Raw genomic sequence first — 26,525 nt, forward strand, 5'->3', positions numbered from 1 at the left:
CCAGCCCCATGTGGAAACCTTATTACTGAACAAGGTTAACTCACAGCTCCGTTTGGGCTGACTTAAAGTGACAACGTTGGTAACCTTGGTAACATTGGTAACCTTGGTAAGGTTGGTGAGGTTGATAATTTTGGTAACCTTGGTAACGTCTGTAACATTTTTTTTCTTCCTTTGTGTTTGTTTTTAGCTGGATCCTCAGACACTGCAGAACAAGGACTGGCAGAGGACGGTCATCACTATGAATGGGGTCAGTACCCAATGTGGTCAATGGGTAAAGACCCCCATTGGGTAAAGACCCCCCATTGGGTCTTAACCCAATGGGGTCAGTACCCAATGTGGTCAATGGGTAAAGACCCCCATTGGGTAAAGACCCCCCATTCGGTCTTAACCCAATGGGGTCTGTACCCAATGTGGTCAAAGGGGTCTTTACCCAATGTGGTCAATGGGGTCTGTACCCAATGGGGTAATGACATCAGGATACACAGCGGGCATAGTGTAGTGTAGTGGGGCAACACAGTGTAGTGTGATCTCATTGAGAAGTTCAAATGAAGGATATAATAACTTACAGCTGCAAAGGTTTTGGGTTCAATACCCCATGTCCTACCACCACCTAACTGCTCTGTTAGGGATGGGACATTGGTTAAATCCCCAAACCCATTACTTTCTAAGCCATTTAATTGAAAGGCTTTGGCTAAAAGCCTGAATATCGAAAGGCAATACCGGTCTGTGTGATCAAACGTCCTGAAACATCCCTTACCAAAATCATTTCTCTAAATCCCTTCAGTATGCCGATTGTTCCTAAGTGCATTTAGTGTGAACGGCCGCCTGAGTGAAAACGATGGCAATTAAACACTTTGGTGGCTGTGATAAAACATCTTGTACTTCTACGGCGATTCACCTTAATGTTGTCCATACCTCCCGACTGAACGCCGCACATGGGTTCCAAGAGACCAAGGCTTATGTTGCCATAGCTTATATACAGTACGCGGAAGAATGGGAATGGGAAGTATTTAGTAACATTTGATTGGTAGTTGATGGTGAAGCCAGGAGAGACGCTGGGGTTTATCACCCAGAACATCTGGTCAGAATACAGAGAGAAGCAGCGCAGAGAGAGGACACTCAAGGGCTGTGATGGTTGTGTGTTCAGGTGGAGGTAAAGCTGTCCATGAAGTTCACCAGCAGGGAGTTCAGTCTGAAGAGGATGCCGTCGCGGAAACAGTCCGGCGTGTTCGGGGTCAAAATTAACGTCGTCACAAAGTGAGTTGTTTTACCACAAGACATTTGGTTGTCGTTAAATAAACATATGATTATAAACCTAAACACAAAATATTCAGAAACAGTCTTTACTTGTATACATCCTTATTGCATATAGATATATGTGTGTGTTTTATCCTCAACATTGTTTTGGGCACCTACTGCTTGGTGTTGCATGGTGAATACACTGTTAACCCCTGCTGGTGTTGAATGGTGAATGCACTGTTAACCCCTGCTGGTGTTGCATGGTGAATGCACTGTTAACCCCTGCTGGTGTTGAAGGATGAATGCACTGTTAACCCCTGCTGGTGTTGCATGGTGAATGCACTGTTAACCCTTTCTGGTGTTGAATGATGAATGCACTGTTAACCCCTTTCTGGTGTTGCATGGTGAATGCACTGTTAACCCCTGCTGGTGTTGCATGATGAATGCACTGTTAACCCCTTCTGGTGTTGAAGGATGAATGCACTGTTAACCCCTTCTGGTGTTGAAGGATGAATGCACTGTTAACCCCTTCTGGTGTTGCATGGTGAATGCACTGTTAACCCCTGCTGGTGTTGCATGGTGAATGCACTGTTAACCCTTTCTGGTGTTGAATGATGAATGCACTGTTAACCCCTTCTCGTGTTGAATGGTGAATGCACTGTTAACCCTTTCTGGTGTTGAATGATGAATGCACTGTTAACCCCTTCTGGTGTTGCATGGTGAATGCACTGTTAACCCCTGCTAGAGTTGCATGGTGAATGCACCGTTAACCCCCGGCTGGTCTTGCATGGTGAATGCACTCTTAACCCCTGCTGGTGTTGCACGGTGAATGCACTGTTAACCCCTGCTAGAGTTGCATGGTGAATGCACTGTTAACCCCTGCTGGTGTTGCATGGTGAATGCACTGTTAACCCCTGCTGGTGTTGCATGGTGAATGCACTGTTAACCCCTGCTAGAGTTGCATGGTGAATGCACTGTTAACCCCTGCTAGAGTTGCATGGTGAATGCACTGTTAACCCCTTCTGGTGTTGCATGGTGAATGCACTGTTAACCCCTGCTAGAGTTGCATGGTGAATGCATTGTTAACCTCTTCTGGTGTTGAATGATGAATGCACTGTTAACCTCTTCTGGTGTTGCATGGTGAATGCGCTGTTAACCCCTTCTGGTGTTGCATGGTGAATGCACTGTTAACCCCTGCTAGATTTGCATGGCGAATGCCCTGTTAATCCCTTCTGGTTTTCCATGGGGGCGTGGCCAGGCGGGAGCGCTCCAAGGTGCCCCTCATCGTGAGGCAGTGTGTGGAGGAGATCGAGATGAGAGGCATGGAGGAGGTGGGGATCTACAGGGTCTCGGGCGTGGCCACGGACATCCAAGGCCTCAAGGCGGCGTTCGACTCTAGTGAGTCTTCAGTCTTCACTTCTGTCCGTCACTCCTGGACCTATTGGATCCCCCTGAGGGAGCTAGAGTATTAGATAGACGAATAGTTTGAAACAATCATTGAAACAACAGCATGCATAAACAGTTGACATAAAATATACCCTATGTGTATTTATCTATATATTTCTCTTATTTTTCTATTATCAAAAATAATATCGAAGAAAGAAAGATGACAAATGTAAATGGTGCCTAATGACATCGGATCCTTTTCCGTATTCATGTATTCACCGTCTCTAACCCTGACCCTGACTAGACAATAAGGACGTGTCTGTGGTGATGAGGGAGATGGACGTGAACGCCATCGCTGGAACTCTGAAGCTCTACTTCCGCGAGCTGCCAGAACCGCTCTTCACCGACGACCTGTACCCCAGCTTCACCGGAGGCCTCGGTCTGCTGCCCTTTAATTCATTTGTGTTAATTAATGTTATTCTAGGATTATTATAAGTATCTAAAAAACTGGTACATTTAAATCTGCAATTTGGTGTCATAGCAAATCCCAGGAGCCCATTAACATCATGATTACGATAATAATGAGGACGTCAGAGGGGACCCTAATCCCTCCAATCCCCTCACAGCTCTCTCCGACAGCGAAGCCAAAGAGAGCTGCATGCTCCACCTGCTGCTCTCCCTCCCTGAGGCCAACCTCGTCACCTTCCTCTTCCTGCTGGACCACCTGAAGAGGTGAGGAACACTGCTACCACTTTCAGACAGGCCGTTAAGGAGCAGGTAGGGGTTAGACAGTACAGATACAGGCCGTTAAGGAGCAGGTAGGGGTTAGACAGTACAGATACAGGCCGTTAAGGAGCAGGTAGGGGTTAGACAGTACAGATACAGGCCGTTAAGGAGCAGGTAGGGGTTAGACAGTACAGATACAGGCCGTTAAGGAGCAGGTAGGGGTTAGACAGTACAGATACAGGCCGTTAAGGAGCAGGTAGGGGTTAGACAGTACAGATACAGGCCATTAAGGAGTAGGTAGGGGTTAGACAGTACATAGCCAGGTCATTAAGGAGCAGGTAGGGGTTAGACAGTATATAGCCAGGTCATTAAGGAGCAGGTAGGGGTTAGACAGTACAGATACAGGCCATTAAGGAGCAGGTAGGGGTTAGACAGTACAGATACAGGCCGTTAAGGAGCAGGTAGGGGTTAGACAGTACAGATACAGGCCGTTAAGGAGCAGGTAGGGGTTAGACAGTACATATACAGGCCGTTAAAGAGCAGGTAGGGGTTAGACAGTACAGATACAGGCCGTTAAGGAGAAGGTAGGGGTTAGACAGTACAGATACAGGCCATTAAGGAGTAGGTAGGGGTTAGACAGTACATAGCCAGGTCATTAAGGAGCAGGTAGGGGTTAGACAGTATATAGCCAGGTCATTAAGGAGCAGGTAGGGGTTAGACAGTACAGATACAGGCCATTAAGGAGCAGGTAGGGGTTAGACAGTACAGAGACAGGTCATTAAGGAGCAGGTATGGGTTGGAGTCTAGACAGTACAGAGACAGGGCATTAAGGAGCAGGTAGGGGTTAGACGGTACAGAGACAGGTCATTAAAAAGCAGGTATGGGTTGGAGTCTAGACAGTACAGAGACAGGTTATTAAGGAGCAGGCTGGGGTTAGGGCATCATTCTCTATGAGCCCTACAGATAGACTGCTGGGATCAAACCCAGTACCTTTAGTATCAGGCTGGGAGTTGGAACACTAGCCACTACAATCTGCTTTGTTATTTTATTATTATAAATCTGTTTTTCGTAACCAGACAGAAAGTGTGCATGAGCAAGAGGCTTGAATCCTCACAATCTTTCAACCGTTTTTATTTTCCATCTCATTGAACGACTTCCATTTGATTACGTGTTCATAACGTCGACATTTGCAGTGGGTTCATCAATGCTGTTTCCCCTTAAGTCCATAATTGACTGTTGACTGTGTCCTGGTTGGCCCCGTAGGGTGGCTGAGAACGAGGGCGTCAATAAGATGTCCTCCTACAACCTGGCCACGGTCTTCGGCCCCACACTGCTCCGGCCCTCCGATAAGGACAGCAGAGTGGGCTCTCAGCCGCTCTCCATGAACGACAGCTGGTCCCTGGAGGTCATGTCTCAGGTAAGTTGATGCATCATATTACAGGAAATGAAGTCAGTTCCTAATGACCATGTTTGTAGTCCACTGGAGTTCTCCAGGTATGTATTGTCTCTGTGTTTCGTCCCGTCTTTGCAGGTACAACTTCTACTGTATTTCCTCCAACTTGAGAACATTCCGGCACCAGACAGCAAACGACAAAGCCTTCTCTTCTCATCTGAAATATAGCGGGAATGTGGACCTTTCTATGAAATGTTATCAACTGTTCAAAAGCTGGAAGAAGTGAATTGTTCTGAGCGTTCACTGCTGCTGGAAAACACATCAATTAGATTTTAGCCACCAGGGGGCAGCAATAGCACATTTTAAACTGGACACGAGGCACTGTGAAAAAAAGCCATGAGAAGCAAATTAGCATATGCTGTGTACTCTAATGCAATTGCTGTTTCAAAGAGAACCCTATATAATCATAATACTCAGAACACATTATTCCATGTCTTATTTAGAATTTACACTTTGTGTTTTACCATTACTGCATTTAAAGATTCGTCCTGTCCTTTCCTGAATATTAGCAACATGTGTGTTCAGTGAAATAATTGGAGGTTTGTAGGCTTTTAGGGTGGAATTAGAGTGGATAGAATTATCTGTTCATTTGCTCCGAGAAATATTTAAGCTGGAATAAAAGTTGCCTGTGCGCTTGTTTCCTGCTGATAATCAATAGGAGCGTTTGATTTCCGCTGATGTTTACAAGGTTGTAAAGAGGTAAATTAGCACACAACATGCAGGCATGTTGATGTAAAATGTGTTTTTAGTTGTTATACTATGTATGTGTATGAACCTTAGTCTGTTCACAGGCTCCTCTGGTATATATTGATTAAGAAAGAAACGGGCGAATCAGTCCTGTAACAATATTGTAAGACATACTGTAGACATTGTGAGTTGTTAGCTGCCTCATTCCAATCAGATGGCTGTTCATTTAATTAATTTCCCCTTTTTCGTATTCCAATTCTTCCCTCTCGTGTTTTTTTTTCTTTATGGGTCAGAACCACAGGAATAGTACACCTGGGAATAGTTCATATTGAATAGGCCAAAATATTCACTGGTAAGACCCTATCTGACTAAATCTAGAAAGCAACAACACTGCATAAATGTGATTGATTAATGTAAATAAAACGTTGATTTATAAATGTTGATTTATAGAAATATCGTGTCAATTAATTCCCTCATAAAAAATACACGTTAGGGCAAGTCAGCTATTTAGAATTGTAAATTATATATATATATATATATATATATATAATTTGTTTTTAATAAATCGTGTCAGAGGACGGTTGTGATCCTTATAATCACACACACACACACACACATACAGATATATATATAATTTTTTTTTTAATATTATATATACATAGAGAGAGAGATAACCCACTCACTGTGACGTGGTGCCAATTATTGAGCGACGAGGTAATGAACTCAAGGAGGCAGGAGCGTTCAGTGTTCCCCTACCAGCTGACGTCCCGAAACTCCCTGGACCGTCCCAGGCTGGTGCTCCCCGACCCACCCCAGGCTGGTGCTTCCCGATCCGGACCGTCCCAGGCTGGTGACCGTGTGGGATTAGCTCTCTGTAACATGCTGTAGACCAACATTCAGTGTAACTGCCTCCAGTTAAAGGGGAACCAGGGACTTGGGACTTAGGGTAAGGAATCTTACTTAAAATAAGGAATCTTCCTGAAAACGGGACCTTGTTGTTCTATACTGGCTAAGCTAACCGACTGGCTAGGCTAACAATGCTAGCATGTAGAACAACGTTATGGTCTCTGCTCTCCTTTTATCAGAATACATGGAAGAAAGGAGCAAAGCTTTCCCAGGCCGTGGACTTGTTAAATGTTAAATGTTGGTGTATTTATTAAAAGGTTGTTAGACTTTGTTTTAGATCTTGGCTCAACCTGCCAACTAGGACTGAACTAGGACTGCTTTATGAAGTAACTTAGCATCTAAACACATTAACAATGTGACTCACGATGTCAGCGTTAAAGACTTAAATACCAGGATATATTAACATAAACTGTAGTATATAAACGTAAACTGTAGTATACTTAGTTATGTTACCGCTACTCTCAAATAAAGATATTTCGCTCTCAACCCCAGCATTTATAATCACATCTTGGATAATACATCTTCATGTTTAAATTGATCTTATCAAATGTTAGTGCTACAATATATTGAGAGTGAGTTATTTGGTGAAGACCACCGCAGGGTCCAGTTGTCCACAGACCTGCTGATCCCAGACACAGCCCTGTTCTCTGTGGCTGGTGTCGGCCATGAAACCATCTCCATAACTAAATAGCTGCTAGTGGTCCTGGGGGCAAGATACCTTCTCCATAACTAACTAGCTGCTAGTGGTCCTGTCGTCGAGATACCTTCTCCATAACGAAGTAGCTGGTAGGTGTACGGGGGTCCCTGAAGAGACCAACGAGCCTCCACATTGACCGGCTCATTGTAATCCCCGAGTCACCTTTATTCAGCTTCAATGAATTGTGGTAACCCTTTTACTTTATCAGTGTGAGAAACAAGTGTTTATGATTACCCCTCATTCCTTTTTGCTTTACTACCAAGACTGACCCCAGGTCTGTGATTAGGCCCTTCGTGGAATGCTTGGATTGGCCGCAGTACTTGACATCATGTTCTTTCTAAAGTCCTCAAACGTCTCCCTGGAGGCTGTATGATCCGCCGTTTATTTTGCGACTCAACAGATAAGGGCATACGACCTTATTTGGAAACGTAGCCTCCATGTGAACCAGAGCAAATAAAATGATTAAAGACGTGTATATATATAATTTCCAGAAGTACCTTATATTGTATTGCATTATACAGTTTGTTGCATTTATGATTGAAATGATGATGGGTTGACTCGACTAGTTTTTGGATTCCAGGCGGCTTTTTTATGGCAAAGGAAAAAGTAATGTACAGTGTACGCTCTGTGCTGAGCATACTGCTGCCTTTCTGTCCCTGTACCCACATCCACCCAGTAGCTCTCCCTCTCCTTCTCCCCACACCCCTACGAGAGACGGTATGGCAGGAAGCGAGTGTTATGGGAAGGAAGTACCTCCCTGTAGTTGAGAGGAATAATTAGGATGGAGAGGGGCCTTTATAAGTGAAGAGTACCCCCATCCCTCAATATGGACTGTTTCTGCTGTCTCCTTGCTATCTGCCTCTGTCTCATCCATTCATTTTCGATACACGGACACTATTTCTTTCTGCTTATTGTAGAAACCAATGCACACTTGCTCTGATTATATCACAGCAATGGTGTTGTTTGGTGTTAATCAAATGCCATAGTTCCTTAATTGGAGGCAGAACAAGCACGTTTTTGGTTCTGGTATATTCTAGTCTACAAAGCACTTGTGTGTCACATTCTGCAAGGGTGAATAATTAGGTCTCTTTGTTTACAATGGTTCCTTCTCACCAAACAGCAAGTTTTGACTTCAGACTGTTCAGTTATTCAAGGCTGCAGTATTATAGTTAGCTGTGCAATGCAGATGGCTCTGATCCACTGACCGAAGTGGAAGCCGCCTTGGTTTTAGGTCAGGTGTTGTTAAAGTGAGTCTAAATGAGGTGGAATGTCTGAAGGCACTGGATCCTCAGAGTCCCAGGCCTACAGGGAGGGCTTTGGGCCACACAATAGTTGCTTTAGGGCCCTGTTGGGTTAACACCTTAACAAAGAAAGCACATGCCTGCGTTAAGCACTGGCTTTATTTATACATAGCCCGTAGTGCCTGTCCCTGTTTGGGAGAATGGTGTGAAAGAATGTCCTCACTCTGTCCCCAGTGGTCCCAGTCCCGTCCATCCCAGGGCCTGCTGGCCGTTCAGAGTCAGCAGGCTGGTTCTCCAGAGCGCCTGGTCCTCCAGCGCTCCTGGTTCTCTAGAGCTCCTGGTCGTCCCACCAGCTGCTCCAGCAGATAGGCTTCCATCCAGCTCAGCCCTTAATCATGTGGAGCAGCATTGACGTCAGGGACCTGGAAAAATACTCAAAGACCATTATTTACACGTGCTTTTGGGAAAGACCTCTTTCATACGCAAATGCTCACGGACACGCATACCAAACGCAGTAAAGATAGGCTTGTAGACGTGCCAGTGCTTTATTAGTGCAGAGATGGATAGCTCCATCTGGCTAAGGTGGGACTGAGGTGATGACATCATTGTTGAATACGTACATACATGAGTGGATATTAATTAGCGTTGGTGTAAAATATAGATGTGATAAATGCCTTTTTCTTGCTAGGGAGAAGGTGGCGTAAACTGGGCTTTATAGCCATCTCCAAGTTTAGATTTCTGCTATGGTTGGCTTGGTTTCAGTCTTCTACTGTTGTTACTATGAACCAGTGCTGTGTGTGGACCTGTGGACGGTTGGCCGGGGGGACAGGGGTGTGGAGGGTTGTTAAGTCCAGCCATGAGGTTCATCACAGCTGGGAATGAGCAAACGACCTCCCTAGCCGCAGAGAGACTGAGCCACCGCTCACAGCTGAGGCAGGCCAGCAGGGAGACGTTAAAGGAAGCGGGTGCTGGCACAGGCGGCTTCAATTTGGCCTGACACTTCTCCAGCCCCCCCCCCCCCCCCCCCCCCCCCATATGGCATGTGACTTAAACATTGAGCCTTTGACATCATCATGAAATCTTTCTTCTCTTCATTTTGTGCAATAAGATGAGCTTTTTTTTCGATTTCTCTTGTGCATTTGAAAGTACATTTATTTCTCGTAGCCTATGAATATACCTACATTTACATTTAGGGCCTTTAGCAGATGCCTTTATCCAAAGTCACTTACAATAAGTACATTTGTCATAAGAAGGTGAAACAATATATCACTGTCGGTACAATAAGGAGGTTCGTAGAACCAAGTGCAAAGCGCCAACAATCGCTAGGTTAAAGGTCCCATGGCATGAAAATCTCACTTTATGAGGTTTTCTTACATTAATATGAGTTCCCCTGGCCTGCCTATCGTCCACCAGTGGCTAAAACTTGCGTTCGGGGTAAAACGAACACTAGGTATCCTGCTCGCCTTTTAAAAAATGGAAGCTCAGGCGCGCTGATTTGGAATGTAGCCCCATATGTCGTCATAAGGGGCCAAGTTACCTCCCCTTTCTCTGCCTTGCCCGCCCAGAGAATTTCGCCCCGCTAATGAAACAATGAGCTACGACCGTGCATGCGCCAAATGTGTGTGTGTATGTGATTACACATACTGTAACGCAAGTGTTTTACACTTCTTTGTTATTTGGATAACCACATAAGTTGGTTATTTGACGTATCTGGTGTTTCCACAACGAGACTGTAGTTTTGGTTATCTTAGCCATGGTTGAGAAGAAATTGGGGGAAAGGAACTTTGGCTTTGACTCCCTGAAGTACATGAACTGCGACATGGAGGAGAAAGTGAGGCAGCGTGCGGTTTAGTCTACTTAAGATTGATGTGGAAGTGGAAGAACCAGAGTCGTCAGATAACCAGACGCAGTCGTTTGTGATTCATAATATCGTCTTGAGGTGCTCACAGCTTTTGGCCGTGATAATATGTATTATATGATATAGATATCTATGTATTATATGATATTATTTAGATATAGAGCTCCAGGACTATAACGCAAGTGTTGTACACTTGTACACACTACACACTTTGTTATTTGGATAACCGTTCTGCTGTTGGTGGTATGGCGCATAACACGTCGGACTCTCGTCTCTGGTATTTCCACAACGAGACTCGTAGTGGGGGTTATCTCAGCCATGGTTGAGAAGGAATCGGGGGGGGAAGGAGCTTTGGCTTTGACTCCCTGAAGTACATGAACCACGACATGGAGGAGAAAGGGGAGGAGAATTGTTGCCCGTGATTTTCTCCCGCTTGAGCCCCGCTTCCCGCTGCTGAGGGACCAACGCCATGGCGCTGACCGCTGCCCGCTGCAGGAGGCGGTGGTGCCTAAGTGCTGCCCGCACTCCCGCTGCCTCGGCAGCGAGGCTCCGGCGGGAGACAATCACGGTTAACAATCGCGGGCATCAATCCCTTTCTCCTCCATGTCGTGGTTCAGTCTACTTCAGATTGATGTGGACGTGGAAGAACCAGAGACGTCGGAAAACCCGACGCATTCGTTTGAGATTCATAATATCGTCTGGAGGCGCACAAAGCTTATGGCGGTGATAATATATATTATATGATATAGATATCTATGTATAATATGATATTTTTTTGATATAGAGCTCCAGGACTCCTGCCGGAGCACCCGAAGTGTTCTAGAAAATGTACAGAACACGGCCAAAGGCTGTGTGCGCCTCGCCATTGCGATACATTCACTGTAAACAGAGCGCATGGTGCCGTGGCCGCAAGCTGCTCAGGGTCACATCCCCACCCTCCTCCTTGACCTGCCTCTCTCCTTATTTACATTAAAGCTACAGACACCGAAAAGGCTAGTTTGGGGAAAGCTCAATGTGCGACTGGCTCGTAGTGGCTGTAATTCTGCACCACGGCTGAATTTTGGGAACGTCTTCAAATACTGTGTTAGGGGCCCACTAATATCTATATTTAAGCATCCATAAAGTAGCATGCCATGGGAACTTTAACCCCTTCCCGGTATTCAACATAGATAGCTATGATAAGATTCTACCTAACTAAGTACTATTTAACTCCAGGACTGTACATAAATGTTTGGCCTGTTAAGCCCTTTGAGACTGTAATGGTGATTAAGGGCTATACAAATAAAATTGAATTGAATTAACAATTATACGCCGAAGGCGAAGAGAATAGTGGGGAATAGCTATTACCCACTATTCACGGAGCCTGAGGTGAATAATTGTTTTAGTATATGCAGCACGTGAACACTCTGAAAAATAAACAAGATAACACTTTATGACAGGATTTATTCGTTTTTATTAGCGATTTATTCGTTTTTATGAGCGTGACGAGACATTTTGCGATGAAAACAATATCCCGAGTTTGAGATCGCAGTCATGGGATATTGCCCAATATCCTGAGATAGCGAACCAATCAAATTGCGCCATCTTAGGAGTTTCACGTGTAGCTAAAACTAAATAAGACACACAATAAGTGCGTACATTAAAGGTTGTTTCAGTGATTCTAGGCCGAAACATAAATTATCACATTCATCTTTCCTCACGATCCGCTAGCTGCCCGCCCCATAAGCAGGCCATCAAAAAACCGGGTCTCTGTCGGCAGCCTATGCTCCGAGATCGTACATAAAAACAAATGGTACTACCAACCACTTTGTTTGGGATCTCGCTTCAAATTCCAACAAGTGACGTCCCCCAACATCGCTGATACAACCTTTTAAGTATCTAGGAGTTCCCATGAGGGTAATAATCAACAGTTGATCCCTAGAAAATTTAAACATGGCTGTTTACAATCCAAATGATTTGGTCTAAAGTGAATAACTCTCAACCAATCATAACCATTGACGTTTGTTGTGGAGTTTGTCATTTTAGTTTCCTGCAAGGTGCACCTTTCTACCCTGCACTGTAGTACAATATGTGTCCCTCTGCCCCACCGTGTTCCTTTACGCCAACTCAATGATTTACTGCATCGCCAAAGACCTAGGGATCATTCTTGGAACTATTTTCTGTGTATATTTATTATTGGCGAAGCAGTTTTGGCCAAGTTTTATCTGGGGTATAAACCTTGACCCAAACCAAAAAAATTCAAAATGATTATAGAAAAACCTACAAAATAAAAGTACTTGGCAAAGAAAGTGGAACAACTGGGACTGATCTTTGTGCTTTCTGTCAGAGGTTGGATAAAGTTGCACAGGTTTTAGGATTAATACTTGGTTCACAAGTGAAAACACAGCTGCAAGCTGTTACAGAAGTTTTATTTTATTTGTATGAAATGCAGTTTAAATTAGATATTTGGTTACGTGGGGATTATATTTGCCATCAGCAGAAAATCTCATGGCCTGTTAAATGATTGGTTGCTTGGGTTCCCTTGTGTCTTGTTCAGAAAGCAATGGAAATCTATTTATTCTTCTTCTTATCACAATCCTCTTTTCCTGATCCACGGAAACAAGGGCTTCTAGGCAAGGAACAAGAATATATGACTTTCCATTTCACAAGGAGAAATGCACCTAGTCTTGGCTCAAGGCACATCCGTTAAGAACACCCGCTGTCCTTTAGACTCGATGTGATGAGCACCATGGTCTGATCTGGTAGCCCCTTCAGGGGACTTGATGCATGGGACCTGCATTTTGGTAATTTCTTAAATGGTTGCTCAAAGGGAAGGGAAATGTAAATCATTCTTGGTCTCTGTGTTTGGCATTACTTGTTAGGTGATTTAAAGACTAACTCAATACATTCACGTGTTAAAGGCGTGCATGATGTCAGAAAACGGAGGCAGGAGGCTGAGCTGTTTGTTTGCGTTTCCTCTTCTTACGTAACCAATAAGCATCTGTTATGAATCAACAGTTCTGAAATCCTGTTTTTAGTGTTGAGGAAAGGAATCCATTCTGGGCAAGTGGTGGGCCTGGTATGAGCATTCTCAGTAGGGTTTTTATGAGAAGGAACAATGCATTACCTCTTCCACTGTTTCTTCACAACACCAGAGCCCTCACTAGCCTGCCTTTTTAGAGAGGAGAAGCCAAAGCAAAACTTTGTCCTTGAGGACTTATTGTGAAACATCAGCCTTTAAGTCAGACTGTTTGTTTCACCTGGTTGATCGGAGGTAGGAGGGGATCTTTGGATCGATGGCATTCGCACAGCTGCAAATTAGAGTTAGAGTTGTATCACATATCTTGACTGAACCCATTATAACCTCTGGACTGCCCTCTAGTGGCTCATCTTTCAATGGAAGCCCTCACATCTGGAGTAGATCCCCCAAGCCTCCAGCTAAATACAGAGAACATCTTATCATACTTGTCATTACTCAAGCCTGGTCCCTCAGGCAATCCACCCCCTTCACACTCCCACTCACCACAAAACGTCTTTCATTCTCTGAGACGGGACAGACCGCCAGGGACTTCCCATACATCTGTCTTTAGAGCTCCGATCTGATCTACCACCACCTCCTTTCTGCTGGGAGAGTTCCTCGTACATTGGCCCACATGCCGTGTCAGTAAACCCCCTCCGTTTCTCTCTGCTCCTCAGGTGGGGGTGTAAATGCACGGGCATCACAGCGCCCAGTATGAAGAAGACGACGCGGCCGGCGGCAAATAAGGCGAGCTGCGAGCGGGGGAAGGCTGAGCCGGCGCCCGGCGGGGGCGCCAATAAAGCAGGCGTGAAGACAGGCACGTCGGCGCCCCTTTCCAAGGTGAACCATGACTCATGGCCTCTCCGCTGTTTCAGTTTGAAATCATTCCTGATTTGGTATTAATGACCTCTATTTATGTGCACAGGTTAAAAGCAATGATGATCTGTTAGCAGCCATGGCCGGAGGCAGCGCTGCACCCAGCAGCAAGGCCAAGAGGACCGCCTCCACCGGGACCAGCGGCACCGACAGCAAGCCCAAGACCAGCTCAGGTACTCCTACTGTAAAGTCATGTACTTCATGTGTCGGCTGCTGCTGCTGTTTGAGGCTGACCGTCCCGTGGCTTCCTCTCCAACCAGGGGCCTCGGCCAAGCGCCCGGCGTCCTCCACGTCCAAGGAGCCGAGCTCGACCAGGGACCGCCTGCGCCCCTCCAGGGCCTCAGCCAACAAGAAGCAGGCGGTGGTGCCGGGGGATGCGGCCCAGGCCAAGCGCTCACGCAGCCAGGCCCTGGTAGAGTCTGAGGGCCGCATGAGCAAGTCCAAGTCGGATGGTCAGCTCAGCGACAAGGTGGCGCTGGAGAACAAGGTAAAGGACCTGCTGGGTCTGGCCAAGAGCAAAGACGTGGAGATCGTGCATCTGCGAGGTGAGCTGAGAGACATGCGGGTACAGCTGGGCCTGGGGGGGCAGGAGGAGCAGGACGAGGAGGAGGACGAGGAGGACGAGGTGGCTCCCCCGGAGGCGGCCGGAGAGGAGGAGAAGCCCCCGGTGTCGGCCATCACGGCGGCGGACGTGGAGTCCACCCTCCTCCTGCTGCAGGAGCAGAACCAGGCCATCCGGGTGGAGCTCAACCTGCTGAAGAGCGAGAACCGCATGCTGAAGGACCGGCTGAACGCCCTGGGCTTCTCCCTGGAGCAGCGGCTGGAGGTCACCGAGAAGCTGTTCGGCTACCCCCCCCAGAGCCCGGACCCCGCGGCCGGCAGCGGGCAGAGCGACGGCGGGGGGCCCCTGACCTCCTCGGTGGAGGGCTCGGCGCCGGGATCCCTGGAGGACCTGCTGACGGGCCGGCGGCACGGCGGCTCGGCCGACAACCTGGACAGCGAGTCCAGCGAGGTCTACCAGGCGGTCACGTCCAGCGACGACGCCCTGGACGCGCCCTCCGGCGCCTCGTCCTCCTCCGAGTCGGAGAGTGCCGCCGGCCGCGGGCGCTCCCGGCGGGGGGGCAGCGGCGGCGGCTCGGGCGGCGGCTCGGGAGGCGGCTCCGCCAGCGAGGTGTCGGTGGCCCGCCTGACGGAGCGCATCCACCAGATGGAGGAGAACCAGCACAGCACGGCGGAGGAGCTGCAGGCCACGCTGCAGGAGCTGTCTGACCTGCAGCAGATCACCCAGGAGCTCAACGGGGAGAACGAGCGTCTGGGCGAGGAGAAGCTCATCCTGATGGACTCCCTGTGCCAGCAGAGCGACAAGCTGGAGCAGTACGGCCGGCAGCTGGAGTACCTGCGCTCGCTGCTGGAGCAGCACCACCTGTCCTACACGCTGGAGGAGGACATCAAGAGCGGCCGCTACATGGAGCTGGAGCAACGCTACGTGGACCTGGCCGACAACGCCCGCTTCGAGCGGGAGCAGCTGCTGGGCGTGCAGCAGCACCTCTCCAACACTCTGAAGATGGCGGAGCAGGACAACGCGGAGGCCCAGGAGATGATCGGCGCCCTGAAGGAGCGGAACCACCAGATGGAGCGCGTGATGGAGTCCGAGCGGCAGGGCCGGGCGGCCATGGGCGCGGCCCTGGAGGAGTACCAGGCGGCGGTGGGCAGCGACCAGGCCGAGCTGCAGCGCTGCCGGGCCCAGCTGGAGCAGGAGAGGCAGAAGGTGGCGGAGATGTACTCCGTCCACACGGCGGGCGACAAGAACGACATCCGCCTGCTGCTGGAGGCCGTGCGGCTGGACAAGGAGGAGGCGGAGGCCAAGGCCGCCAAGATGCAGGCGGAGCTGGGACACGCCCACGATGACCTCAGCAGGATGCAGGACGCGCTCGGCAAGGTAGGTCCCTGCCCTCGCCCTGTGAATACCCTGTGAATACCCTGTGAATACCCGGGGTAAACCTGGGGCACACTTAGGGCACACCTGGGGTACACCAGTACTGCTTCTTATCTCTCTTAACCAAGAGGGAGTGCTACACCTTACTGTAGAGGGAAGGAGATGTTTAGGCATCTCAGAAGTGTACACAACAATCTAGATCTATGGTTGGGGGGACTGTGTTTGTTAGCATGCTATGAGTGCTGATTTCACCAAAAATAACCAGTTGTAATTCACTTGATATTACATGAAGTTTTTAAGACAAATGTTGCATTCATCCTCTGCTCTCCACGCAGTCACGCATAGTAATGGATCTGTGTCTTGATTGGGATGATGGATCTCCAGAGTGGCCGGGGCCTCCATCTTTGCTCATTAGCCAATCAAGCGCTGCATGTTACAACATGCTTATGGTTTAATTAATCGTGTGTGTGTGTGTGTGTGTGTGTGTGTGTGTGTGTGTGTGTGTGTGTGTGTGTGTGTAGCTGGACCAGGAGTACCAGGGGTTCCAGCAGCAGGTGCAGCGGCAGATGGAGGAGACGGAGCGGGTCGTCGAGCAGCAGCGGGCCGAGCTGACGGAGAAGGAGGCGGCCGTGGCCGACATGAAGGAGACCATCTTTGAGCTGGAGGACGAGGTGGAGCAGCACCGCGCCGTCAAGCTCCACGACAACCTCATCGTCAGCGACCTGGAGAGTGAGTAGGGGTCAGGGGTCAGGCTGCATGACGACCTCATCGTCAGCGACCTGGAGAGTGAGTAGGGGTCAGGGGTCAGGCTGCATGACGACCTCATCGTCAGCGACCTGAAGAGTGAGTAGGGGTCAGGGGTCAGGCTGCATGACGATCTCATCGTCAGCGACCTGGAGAGTGAGTAGGGGTCAGGGGTCAGGCTGCATGACGACCTCATCGTCAGCGACCTGGAGAGTGAGTAGGGCTCAGGGGTCAGGCTGCATGACGACCTCATCGTCAGCGACCTGGAGTGTGAGTAGGGGTCAGGGGTCAGGCTGCCCGATGACCTCATTGTCAGCGACCTGGAGAGTGATTAGGGGTCAGGGGTCAGGCTGCCCGACGACCTCTTCATCAGTGACCTGGAAAGAATTTGGAATATCTATCTCTCCATCAATACGTTTATATAGAACAATTACAAGTTTATAGCAATGAATATCTTTCAAAAAAGATTCAATGTTGCTCACTGTCACCGTGCCCCCTTTCTCCATCTTTGTCTTTGTGTCTGTCTCCCTTTCTCTCTTCCTCTCTCCCCGTCTATCTCTTTCTCTCCCCCTGTCCGTCTCTCTCTCTCCCCGTCTCTCTCTCTTTCTCTCTCCCTCTCTGTCTCCCTAGACTCTGTAAAGAAGCTTCAGGACCAGAAGCACGACATGGAGAGGGAGATAAAGATCCTCCATCGCAGATTAAGGGTGAGCTGTGTTCATGATCTCTGTCACCGAATTAACGAGACAAGCATGGGTCATAGCTCCTGACCACGCGGCCTCTTCTGCATTCGGAAAGTATTCCCCAACCTCCAAAACCCATCCGCATGAAAGTCAAAGTAGTTTCGCTGGAAAATGTGAGGTCCAAATACCAAGTATTATATTTATCAAATTAGCCCAAGCATAACACAAGGTCATCCTGTCTACGGAAATGCCCGAGTCAAAGCTCACATGAATTATGGGACGATAATGAAAACAGAAACCACAAGCAGCTTTATTACAAAGGCTACATGAAACAAACAAACGTGTGTGTGTGTGTGTGTGTGTGTGGGTGTGTGTGTGTGTGTGTGTGTGTGTGTGTGTGTGTGTGCGTGCGTGTGCGCGTGCAGGAGGAGTCCATGGAATGGCGTCAGTTCCAGGCGGACCTGCAGACCGCCGTGGTCATCGCTAACGACATCAAGTCGGAGGCGCAGGAAGAGATGGGCGACCTGCGGCGGCGTCTGCAGGAGTCCCAGGAGAAGAACGAGAAGCTGGGCAAGGAGCTGGACGAGGTCAGGAGCCGCAAGTAAGGCTCCGCGTCATCGGAGGACTCCACGGCTGTTCCTCAATCGAGTTCAAGAGTTGGAGTGTAGATAGCATGTTTCTAAATGGCTGTCATTGATTTACGAAGGAAATAGGGAACAGATTCTGTTAGCTTGGAGAACCGTCCCTCCTACTCCTGGTTCCCCGGGGGTCCTAGAGGTCTCTAATCCTGCTGTCTCCCGGTGTGCAGGCAGGACGAGGAGCGGGGCCGGGTGTACAACTACATGAACGCGGTGGAAAGAGACCTTGCCGCCCTGCGTCAGGGCATGGGTCTGAGCCGCCGCTCCTCCACCTCCTCGGAGCCCTCGCCCACTGTCAAGACCCTCATCAAGAGCTTCGACAGCGCCTCGCAGAGCGGCCCGCCCTGCGAATGTAGGACTCCCTCCTTCTGTTGTTATCGTTACCTGGCCTCCGGTCAGGGGGCTCCAGGGTCAGGGGGGGTGGGTGTCAGGGGGCTGGGTGTCAGGGGGCTGGGTGTCAGGGGGCTGGGTGTCAGGGGGGCGCGGGAGGGGATGTTTTATTCTCATCATCTTCAGTCATTTTTATGGCAATTTAAGAGGTGATCATTACATGGTTCTTAACAATATGACTTTAGGTTTTTCTTCTAATATTCATCAGCATTTTGTTTGAATATTTGTTAAGTGTCCATTTCAAATTGTCCGTTCAAAAAGAAAAAAATGTGTGATGGACACAAAAGGGCAACAGAGCGTTTGTATCTGAACTCGCTTGTGTTAAAAATCGGGCTTAACATTCATCACAAACCCCACCTAGCACCACGCTGAATAAAAATCTGTTGACCGTAGAGCCTGGAGTTGGATGTGATGAGTGGTCCACCAGGGACTCCTTGACTGCGGATTAGCCTCTAGAAACAGCGTGTTTGTCCTCTAGACCTGGATCCATCTAGAAACAGCGTGTTTGTCCTCTAGACCTGGATCCATCTAGAAACAGCGTGTTTGTCCTCTAGACCTGGATCCATCTAGAAACAGCGTGTTTGTCCTCTAGACCTGGATCCATCTAGAAACAGCGTGTTTGTCCTCTAGACCTGGATCCATCTAGAAACAGCGTGTTTGTCCTCTAGACCTGGATCCATCTAGAAACAGCGTGTTTGTCCTCTAGACCTGGATCCATCTAGAAACAGCGTGTTTGTCCTCTAGACCTGGATCCATCTAGAAACAGCGTGTTTGTCCTCTAGACCTGGATCCATCTAGAAACAGCGTGTTTGTCCTCCTAGACCTGGATCCATCTAGAAACAGCGTGTTTGTCCTCTAGACCTGGATCCATCTAGAAACAGCGTGTTTGTCCTCTAGACCTGGATCCATCTAGAAACAGCGTGTTTGTCCTCTAGACCTGGATCCATCTAGAAACAGCGTGTTTGTCCTCTAGACCTGGATCCATCTAGAAACAGCGTGTCTGTCCTCTAGACCTGGATCCATCTAGAAACAGCGTGTTTGTCCTCTAGACCTGGATCCATCTAGAAACAGCGTGTTTGTCCTCTAGACCTGGATCCATCTAGAAACAGCGTGTTTGTCCTCTAGACCTGGATCCATCTAGAAACAGCGTGTTTGTCCTCTAGACCTGGATCCATCTAGAAACAGCGTGTTTGTCCTCTAGACCTGGATCCATCTAGAAACAGCGTGTTTGTCCTCTAGACCTGGATCCATCTAGAAACAGCGTGTTTGTCCTCCTAGACCTGGATCCATCTAGAAACAGCGTGTTTGTCCTCCTAGACCTAGATCCATGCGGCGGTGACGAAGGCCCCGCCCCCTCTGGTTCTGCTGCAGGTCCCGCCTCCAACGCCGCCGCCCTTCTTCCAACGGCGCCCGTCCCCCCCGCCCAGCTCCCACGCACCCCTCTGAGCCCCAGCCCCATGAAGACCCCGCCCGCGGCCGCCGTCTCCCCCATTCAGGTACGGTTGATATGCAGGCCGATGGTCAGACCTGTGGGCTGCAGGCCTCATCTAGATGGTCTGAGAAGAGATGCTTCAGTCCGCTGGGGGCGTCTCCAAATAACAAGGAGGACACAATGGTTAGATATAAGTAAGGCTGTGTTGGTTTGATGCCACTCTCTTCTGGCGTCTTGTTCCGTTGAAGTTGATCAGGTGTTCCATGGACTCCATTGCCCCCAGACTTCTAGTCGTGGACGTTAGTAACCACTGTGTTGTCGTGGTAACCGTGTAACTCTGCTGTTACAGAGACACTCCATCTCTGGGTCCATGTCTTCGTCCAAGCCGCTCTCCTCACTGAGTGACAAGAGGCCCAGCTACACGGACATCAACATGCCAGGTAGACAGCCGACCGTCTGATGGTTGAAACACACTTTGCCTCAGCATGGCTTCTCTAAAAAGCTATCGATCTATCGCTGGGGCTGTCTGTGTCTCTTGTCTTTGTTTTGTTTCTTTCTGTTTCTGTGTCAGTCTGGGTGTGCCTGTCTCTGTCTGTGTTGGTCTCTGTGTCTCTGTCTCTGTCCGTGTGTCTCTCTTGGTGTGTGCGTCTGTGTGTGTGCGTCTGTGTGTGTGTGTCTGTCTTTCGATGTCTGTCTGTGTGTTTATCTGTGTCTGTGTGTGTCTCTGTCTGTGTGTCTCTCTCGGAGTAAGTTCCCATCTTCCTCCAGAATCTTATTGTTATGTTGTGACTAATGAGAGGGGGTCTGGCTCCAGTCCCTCCAGAGACCGGTTCAAGTGCTCTCTGTGAACGTGCTGCCTCAACCATCGCTGGCTCTGCCTCCGTTTACTTTTCCCTCTTAATTTATTGTTTTCCATCTCAGAAAGACTTTTTTGTGCTCTTAGGCCTGAGAACTTTACTCGACCCCCGGTAACATAGGGCTAGCCGTGTGTGTGTGTGTGTGTGTGTGTGTGTGTGTGTGGTAACAGCCTGTGTTGTGTCCCCAGCGGACCACCTCCTCAGGGGATCGTCCTCCGGCCGGACCACGGCCGTCCTCCAGAGGGTCTCCACCATGGACCCCTCCAAGGCCATCTCGGGTCTGTGCCATCAGTACCGTGTGATTGACAGCATGTCATACAGGGTTGTATGCTGAACTAAATGTATAAAGTTGATCTATAGTGAACCAGTGAACTCATGATAGGAGGCGTCTGTGTGTGTGTGTGGGTCTGTGTATGTGCATCTCTCATCCCGTGCTCTGTTTGTCCCTCCAGGTTCCCGTAGGAGCAGCGAGGAGATGAAGCGGGACAAGTCGGCCCCCGACGGCGCGGCCCCCACCTCCCTGCTGGCCCTTGGCTCCGCCTCCTCCATGTCCTCCTCCTCCTCCTCCCCCACCGCCTCCGTCACCCCCACCACGCGTGGGCGCCTCAGGTACCAGCCCCTCCCCGTGCCGGTTGGTCGGGCGTCAGTCTTTACAGAAAACATAGCGCCCTCTGCCATTGTGGCGTTGAATTGCACACGTAAATCGGACACAGGTCATTGCGTTGCGCAAACGTCGGACCAAAAACCAACCTTAATGCCGTCAAAGAAACTCCGTTTGTGTGTTAGGGAGGAGAGGAAGGATCCCCTGTCAGCTCTGGCCAGAGAGTACGGCGGCTCCAAACGAAATGCTCTCCTGAAGTGGTGCCAGAAGAAGACTGAAGGCTACCAGGTAGGAGGACTGCTCTCCGCCCATCTACTGCCCCTCATCCCCGCAGCACCACCCGCTGGCTGAGGACCTCCAACCGACTGCGCCGGGTTAATCTGTGACCTTTGGGTGCGGGGGGCTGCCCATGCTGCCTCTGAGCTTAGTGTGTTCAATCCCCCCCAAGCTAGGAGCCATCGAGTCTCTTCCTGACCAGCTCTGAGGGGATAGAGTAGGCTATTGTTTTTATTGCTCCTTCCTTAGTGTTTGTGCCCACTTAGTGCTGACCCTAATGCTGCACCAGCCGTCAGCAAATGGCTGTTCAAACATGTTGTGGAGAGCAGACGTGTGAACGCTGACCTACAAAAGGGCTTTGTTTGCGTTCTCTTCTGCCCTGAGAGGCGGCCGTCTCTGCATACGACGCATTTACAAAATCAGATGTCCCCTCTTTCTTTGACTGTGAGCATATAATTGCCATGGCTACCCGTTAACCTGGTCCTCTCCAGGAAGTGAGCCACATTGGCCTGATTGTGTGTGTGTGTGTGTGTGTGTGTGTGTGTGTGTGTGTGTGTGTGTGTGCGTGTGCTGAAGACACAACGGTATTCTAGTTTTCCTCAATTGTAGCGGAGGTTTTATGTTCTCGAGCCACACCTTGTTGTGTCAGCAGAACCGCTGTGTGTAGGAGTTTCTGTCGTTGAAGCTCTGTTGGTGATATAAACAGCGGGGGCTGAGAGTAAATGCAGGACAAATACATCAGCTGGCAGAGTGACAGACGCCTTCAACATCCAGTCCATGTCTTGATTTCAGCAGATTATTAATTGACGTGTCTGTGTTGTGTTATTAAGGCTTCCATTTAATGCACAATGCTCAACTTGAGGATTGTGCAGTAAATGGAAGTTGTGGTCAAATCCTCCTGCCTAGTTTGCCCTGAGCTCCATCTGTCTTGTCAGACTGTCCTGATTCCCGGCTATAAAGATGGAGGAGCACTCTTGAGACCAAAGCCCCTTTGTGTTTATTCATTTGGTTTGTGTTTTCCAGAACATCGACATCACCAACTTCAGTAGCAGCTGGAACGACGGGCTGGCATTCTGCGCCATGCTGCACACCTACCTGCCCGCCCACATCCCCTACCAGGAGCTCAGCAGCCCGGAGAAGGCAAGGACCTCCCATCGGTCACCTGTCCTGTTGTCTTAACCGTCTTGATGCACCGTAGCCTCAGGCCATCAACACCATTATCCGAAGTCAGAGACACAGGCGATGCGGTGCACTTGAAGCTGCTGCTGCTAACCTGAAACTCTGCTCTTCTCCACAGAGGAGGAACTTCACTCTAGCCTTCCAGGCGGCTGAAAGTGTGGGAATCAAATGCACTCTGGTGAGCTTCATGTCCGCATGGCCCGAGAAACAGGGAGAGAGACATGGGGCGAGAGACACCGAGGCGACACATTGAGCCAGAGCAGTTAAAAATAAGCTTTAGGCGTTTTTCAGAAATGTGTTTGCACGCTCCCCAAGAAGGACGTCTCTGAATTTCTTAACTCAGTCCCCCGCCCAAACGTTTTTTAGCGTATCGGTGAAGGACTTTTCTCTATCATAGCATGCATATAATGAGCATCAGTGTCAGCGGTGACTCGTCTCATGCGTGTCATTTCCTGTTGCAGGACCTGAATGAGATGGTGCGCTCAGAGAGGCCTGACTGGCAGAGCGTCATGACCTACGTGACGGCCATCTACAAGTACTTTGAGACCTGAGCTCCCCTCAGCACTGCGTCGCCCACCGTCCTACAGCCCCCTGCACTAAACCACCCTGTCCCCGGAGCCCACAGGCCAGCCCTGGGGGGCCGCGGGGGGGGGGGGGGGGGGGGGGGGGGGGGGGGGGGGGGTGCGATATATTCGGTTAGCTTCAACTGCTTACGCTACCAGGGCAGCGGGGCTCCACTAGGAACAGCCCAGAGACCTGAGGGGGTCCCCAGGCCACACACACTCTGACGGCGCCGTGGTCGCTGGCCCTGCTCTGTGGGAACATCCGCTACACGTCTACACCATCGTCTCTGGGGAACCCAAGTATTATGATTGCTATTATTACTATTGTTTAGTCGAGCCTCGCAAAACGTCTCTGCTTTCAGGACGTGTCCCTTAGGAGACAAACTAGACTGAAGTGTCTTCAACACGGCGACGTGTCTCCAGCACAGCCTTCCTCTTCACCTTCCTCCTCCTCCTGCGCTAGATGCCCCCACAGGCTGATCTTTAAAGAGGAATACCTTTTCCATTGGATTTTGGAGGTGTTACTTGACACACTACAAGAGTTTAAATACCTCTTGAATGTTTTGGGGAAACTGCAGGAGGACTCGGGGATGACCATGATGGATATCAGTATTTACAGCCTTTTTTTGCCTTCAGTCTTCCTGTGTGGTCACAGAGGCCCCAGTCTAGTTGGTCAAGTGCCTGAGTCAACGCGATGCAGGGAGGGAGGGGCTCTACGGAGCCAGTCCATCATGAGACCTTCAGCTAGAAGCCAGGATTCTGTGTGTTGCCAAATATATTCCAGGTTGTCTGAATGATTTGAGTCCCGGTTGTTGATGGATGTCCAACAACCGGGACTACTACAGGCCCATCATTTGATGTTATTTTTTTCAAGCAGACACTGAATTCTGAAGGGGCATTCTGAAGAGGTCAATCAATGGAGCTCAGTTGATAGGACAGACCTATGGGTTCCTCACGGAGCTAGGGTTCACTTCAGCCATCGTTCTGCTCGGCACATAGGGCCAGTACCACGCAGGACCAGACTCCCCCCCCCCCCCCCCCCCCCAGGACCAGACCCTCCCACACACAGGACCAGACCCTCCCACACACAGGACCAGACCCTCCCACACACAGGACCAGACCGCCCCTACACACAGGACCAGACCCCCCCACACACAGGACCAGAAAGAAGATGATGACTTCATTATTTCGATTCTAGGTTTGCTTGCCAATGATAGTGTTGCCAATTGATATTGTTCCCTGGTTGGAATATAGTGTTTCTGATCTGTGAACTGGTTTGTTGTTTCCTGTCAGATTCTTAGTGCTCGGCCCTAAGCGGGAGGGGGGGGATTAAGCTTCATTATCACCCGTAATAAAAGTCACTTTCTAATTATATTATAAAGGTCACACATCTAGATTTCCCCCAACGCCTCAATACAGCACAGACACACAGGCAAGCACACACACACACACACACACACACACACTGCAATAGGAAGAGCGGTGGGCTGGCCTGGGCTCCTGACCTACTTCGGTGGTTGGTAGATAGCTTTGTATGATTATAAATATCTGAACTCTTTATTTTGGCTCGGTGTTGAACGGTCCCACCTAGATAAGGAACATTATCTACCCACTGCTTCTTGTGCCTCTGCTACTAACTCATTGTATTTATTGGTATGCAGCCCACCCAGAAAGGTGGCAGCTGTGTTTCTTGTGTCAGTCCTGAATCTCCCTCACAATCAAAGCTGGAGAGACATTCATCCACCGATCATTTGAAGTGACGTGTATATATATATTCATTTTGTGATGTATTTAAGGAGGTATGATCAAAGTGGCAATACTAGGAGGTTGCTACGTTACTGTATGACGCCTTTTATCAGCGTGTCATTAGTTGGGAACGTGCGCCAAACCACTTTTTCCTCGTACATTCTTTTGCTTCTGAAAGAATATGCTAATATGCTAATATATATATAATTTGTAAAAAAACATTTAAACACATTGGTATTGGTGAGCTTGGAATAGAGCTGTTGAACAGAACAAAGATGTTTTGAAGAGCTCATTCAAAGTTGACAACCTCTACTTTACCAAAAGGTACCGTCACCGTGACCATCATGAGCCGGGAAAACGAACCAATCAGTGTTTTGTTTGAAGTGCAGAGAGAAACGAATGTGATTTAGGTTAATGTTGGTGTGAAAACTTGTCTGCTTTTTTTTTTTTATAACCAATGCTCTGAGGAATCCATGACATTTCCAGTGAAACTCCCGACGCCAGCGTCCTGTACTGCCTGTTGATGCAGAACGGAGGTCCTCCTGTTGGCTCTGCTCGGCCCACGGTGCCTTGATCCATGTGGAGATCACAGTGAGAGTGTTTCAAAGGGACTAAGCTATTAAGTGCACAACATTACGATTATCCAAGGTGAAACAAGCAGTTCCTTTATTTATATTGCTATTTTTTGCTTGGAAATAATAAAGGACGATTTGAAATAAAGGTATTGTTTAAGTTCCTCTTGAAGGAAGTATTCCTTGAGTTTGGATTTTCGACTTTCTTTGAGTCAGGCCTGTCTTTACATAAAAATGATTTTTTTTTTCATAAGTTTATGCCTACAATACTTTTTTATTTATATATTTAACATTTTCAACCTTATTGCATTCAGTATATTTTACTAACCCTAACCCTTCACTGAGTTTGTGGGCGTGGCGTCTAGCCTCTGCTGATATGCGGTAGGTAAGATGTTCGTTTTTCTAATGCATGATGAGCATGACGAGGTCGCTCTTGGAAATCGAAAGATGAATCATGAGTGGGAAAGACTTTGGTCTGCTCAACATGTCTACACACGTTTAATAGATTTCGGGATGAAAATATCGATTCCTTCAAGATATATAATAGCGTCACGTTCTCAGTCCAAGCCTGAGCAACAGTATCTCATTAAGAAACAGGCTGAGCACCAGGATCTCATTAAGAAACAGGCTGAGCATCAGCATCTCATTTAGAAACAGGCAGAGCACCAGCCTCTCATGAAGAAACGGGCTGAGCACCAGCATCTCGTTAAGAAACAGGCTGAGCAGCCGCGGGCTATTAGATTAGAGTCATAGCATCTCATTAAGAAACATGCTGAGCAGCAGCTGGTTATTGGAGCAGAGTCACAGCACCTCACTTAGAAACAGGCTGAGCAGCAGCGGGTTA

At 48.8% G+C, this 26,525-nt stretch overlaps 2 protein-coding genes across 3 annotated transcripts in view; both read left to right on the forward strand.

The window, feature by feature from the left end:
- LOC307087289 (breakpoint cluster region protein) overlaps positions 1-5,932 on the forward strand; it is a 29,027-nt gene extending 23,095 nt beyond the window's left edge. Inside the window, exons 17-23 of the mRNA XM_079752809.1 lie at positions 188-247; positions 1,148-1,257; positions 2,498-2,637; positions 2,930-3,064; positions 3,252-3,357; positions 4,615-4,768; positions 4,883-5,932. Coding sequence (XP_079608935.1) covers positions 188-247; positions 1,148-1,257; positions 2,498-2,637; positions 2,930-3,064; positions 3,252-3,357; positions 4,615-4,768; positions 4,883-4,972 — 795 coding nt within the window. The 3' untranslated portion in view covers positions 4,973-5,932. The remainder of the gene's footprint in view (positions 1-187; positions 248-1,147; positions 1,258-2,497; positions 2,638-2,929; positions 3,065-3,251; positions 3,358-4,614; positions 4,769-4,882) is intronic.
- A 375-nt stretch (positions 5,933-6,307) lies between these two features.
- On the forward strand, positions 6,308-23,422 carry specc1la (sperm antigen with calponin homology and coiled-coil domains 1-like a). Of its 2 annotated transcripts, none has more exons than XM_079754207.1 (16): positions 6,308-6,437; positions 13,869-14,031; positions 14,117-14,240; positions 14,328-16,006; positions 16,525-16,732; positions 17,378-17,451; positions 17,853-18,028; positions 18,236-18,417; positions 19,773-19,951; positions 20,237-20,327; positions 20,933-21,022; positions 21,197-21,353; positions 21,531-21,633; positions 22,645-22,761; positions 22,919-22,978; positions 23,262-23,422. In XM_079754207.1, the coding sequence occupies exons 2-16, from the start codon at positions 13,906-13,908 to the stop codon at positions 23,349-23,351; spliced, it is 3,456 nt and encodes a 1,151-aa protein (XP_079610333.1). In that variant the 5' UTR covers positions 6,308-6,437; positions 13,869-13,905; the 3' UTR covers positions 23,352-23,422. The 2 variants fall into 2 exon arrangements, with proteins under 2 accessions (XP_079610333.1, XP_079610334.1); XM_079754208.1 differs by having other exon boundaries at positions 19,827-19,951.
- Positions 23,423-26,525: the final 3,103 nt, after the last annotated feature.

This window comes from Pollachius pollachius (genome assembly GCF_949987615.1).
Source record: "Pollachius pollachius genome assembly, chromosome: 1".
Lineage (NCBI taxonomy): Eukaryota > Metazoa > Chordata > Actinopteri > Gadiformes > Gadidae > Pollachius > Pollachius pollachius.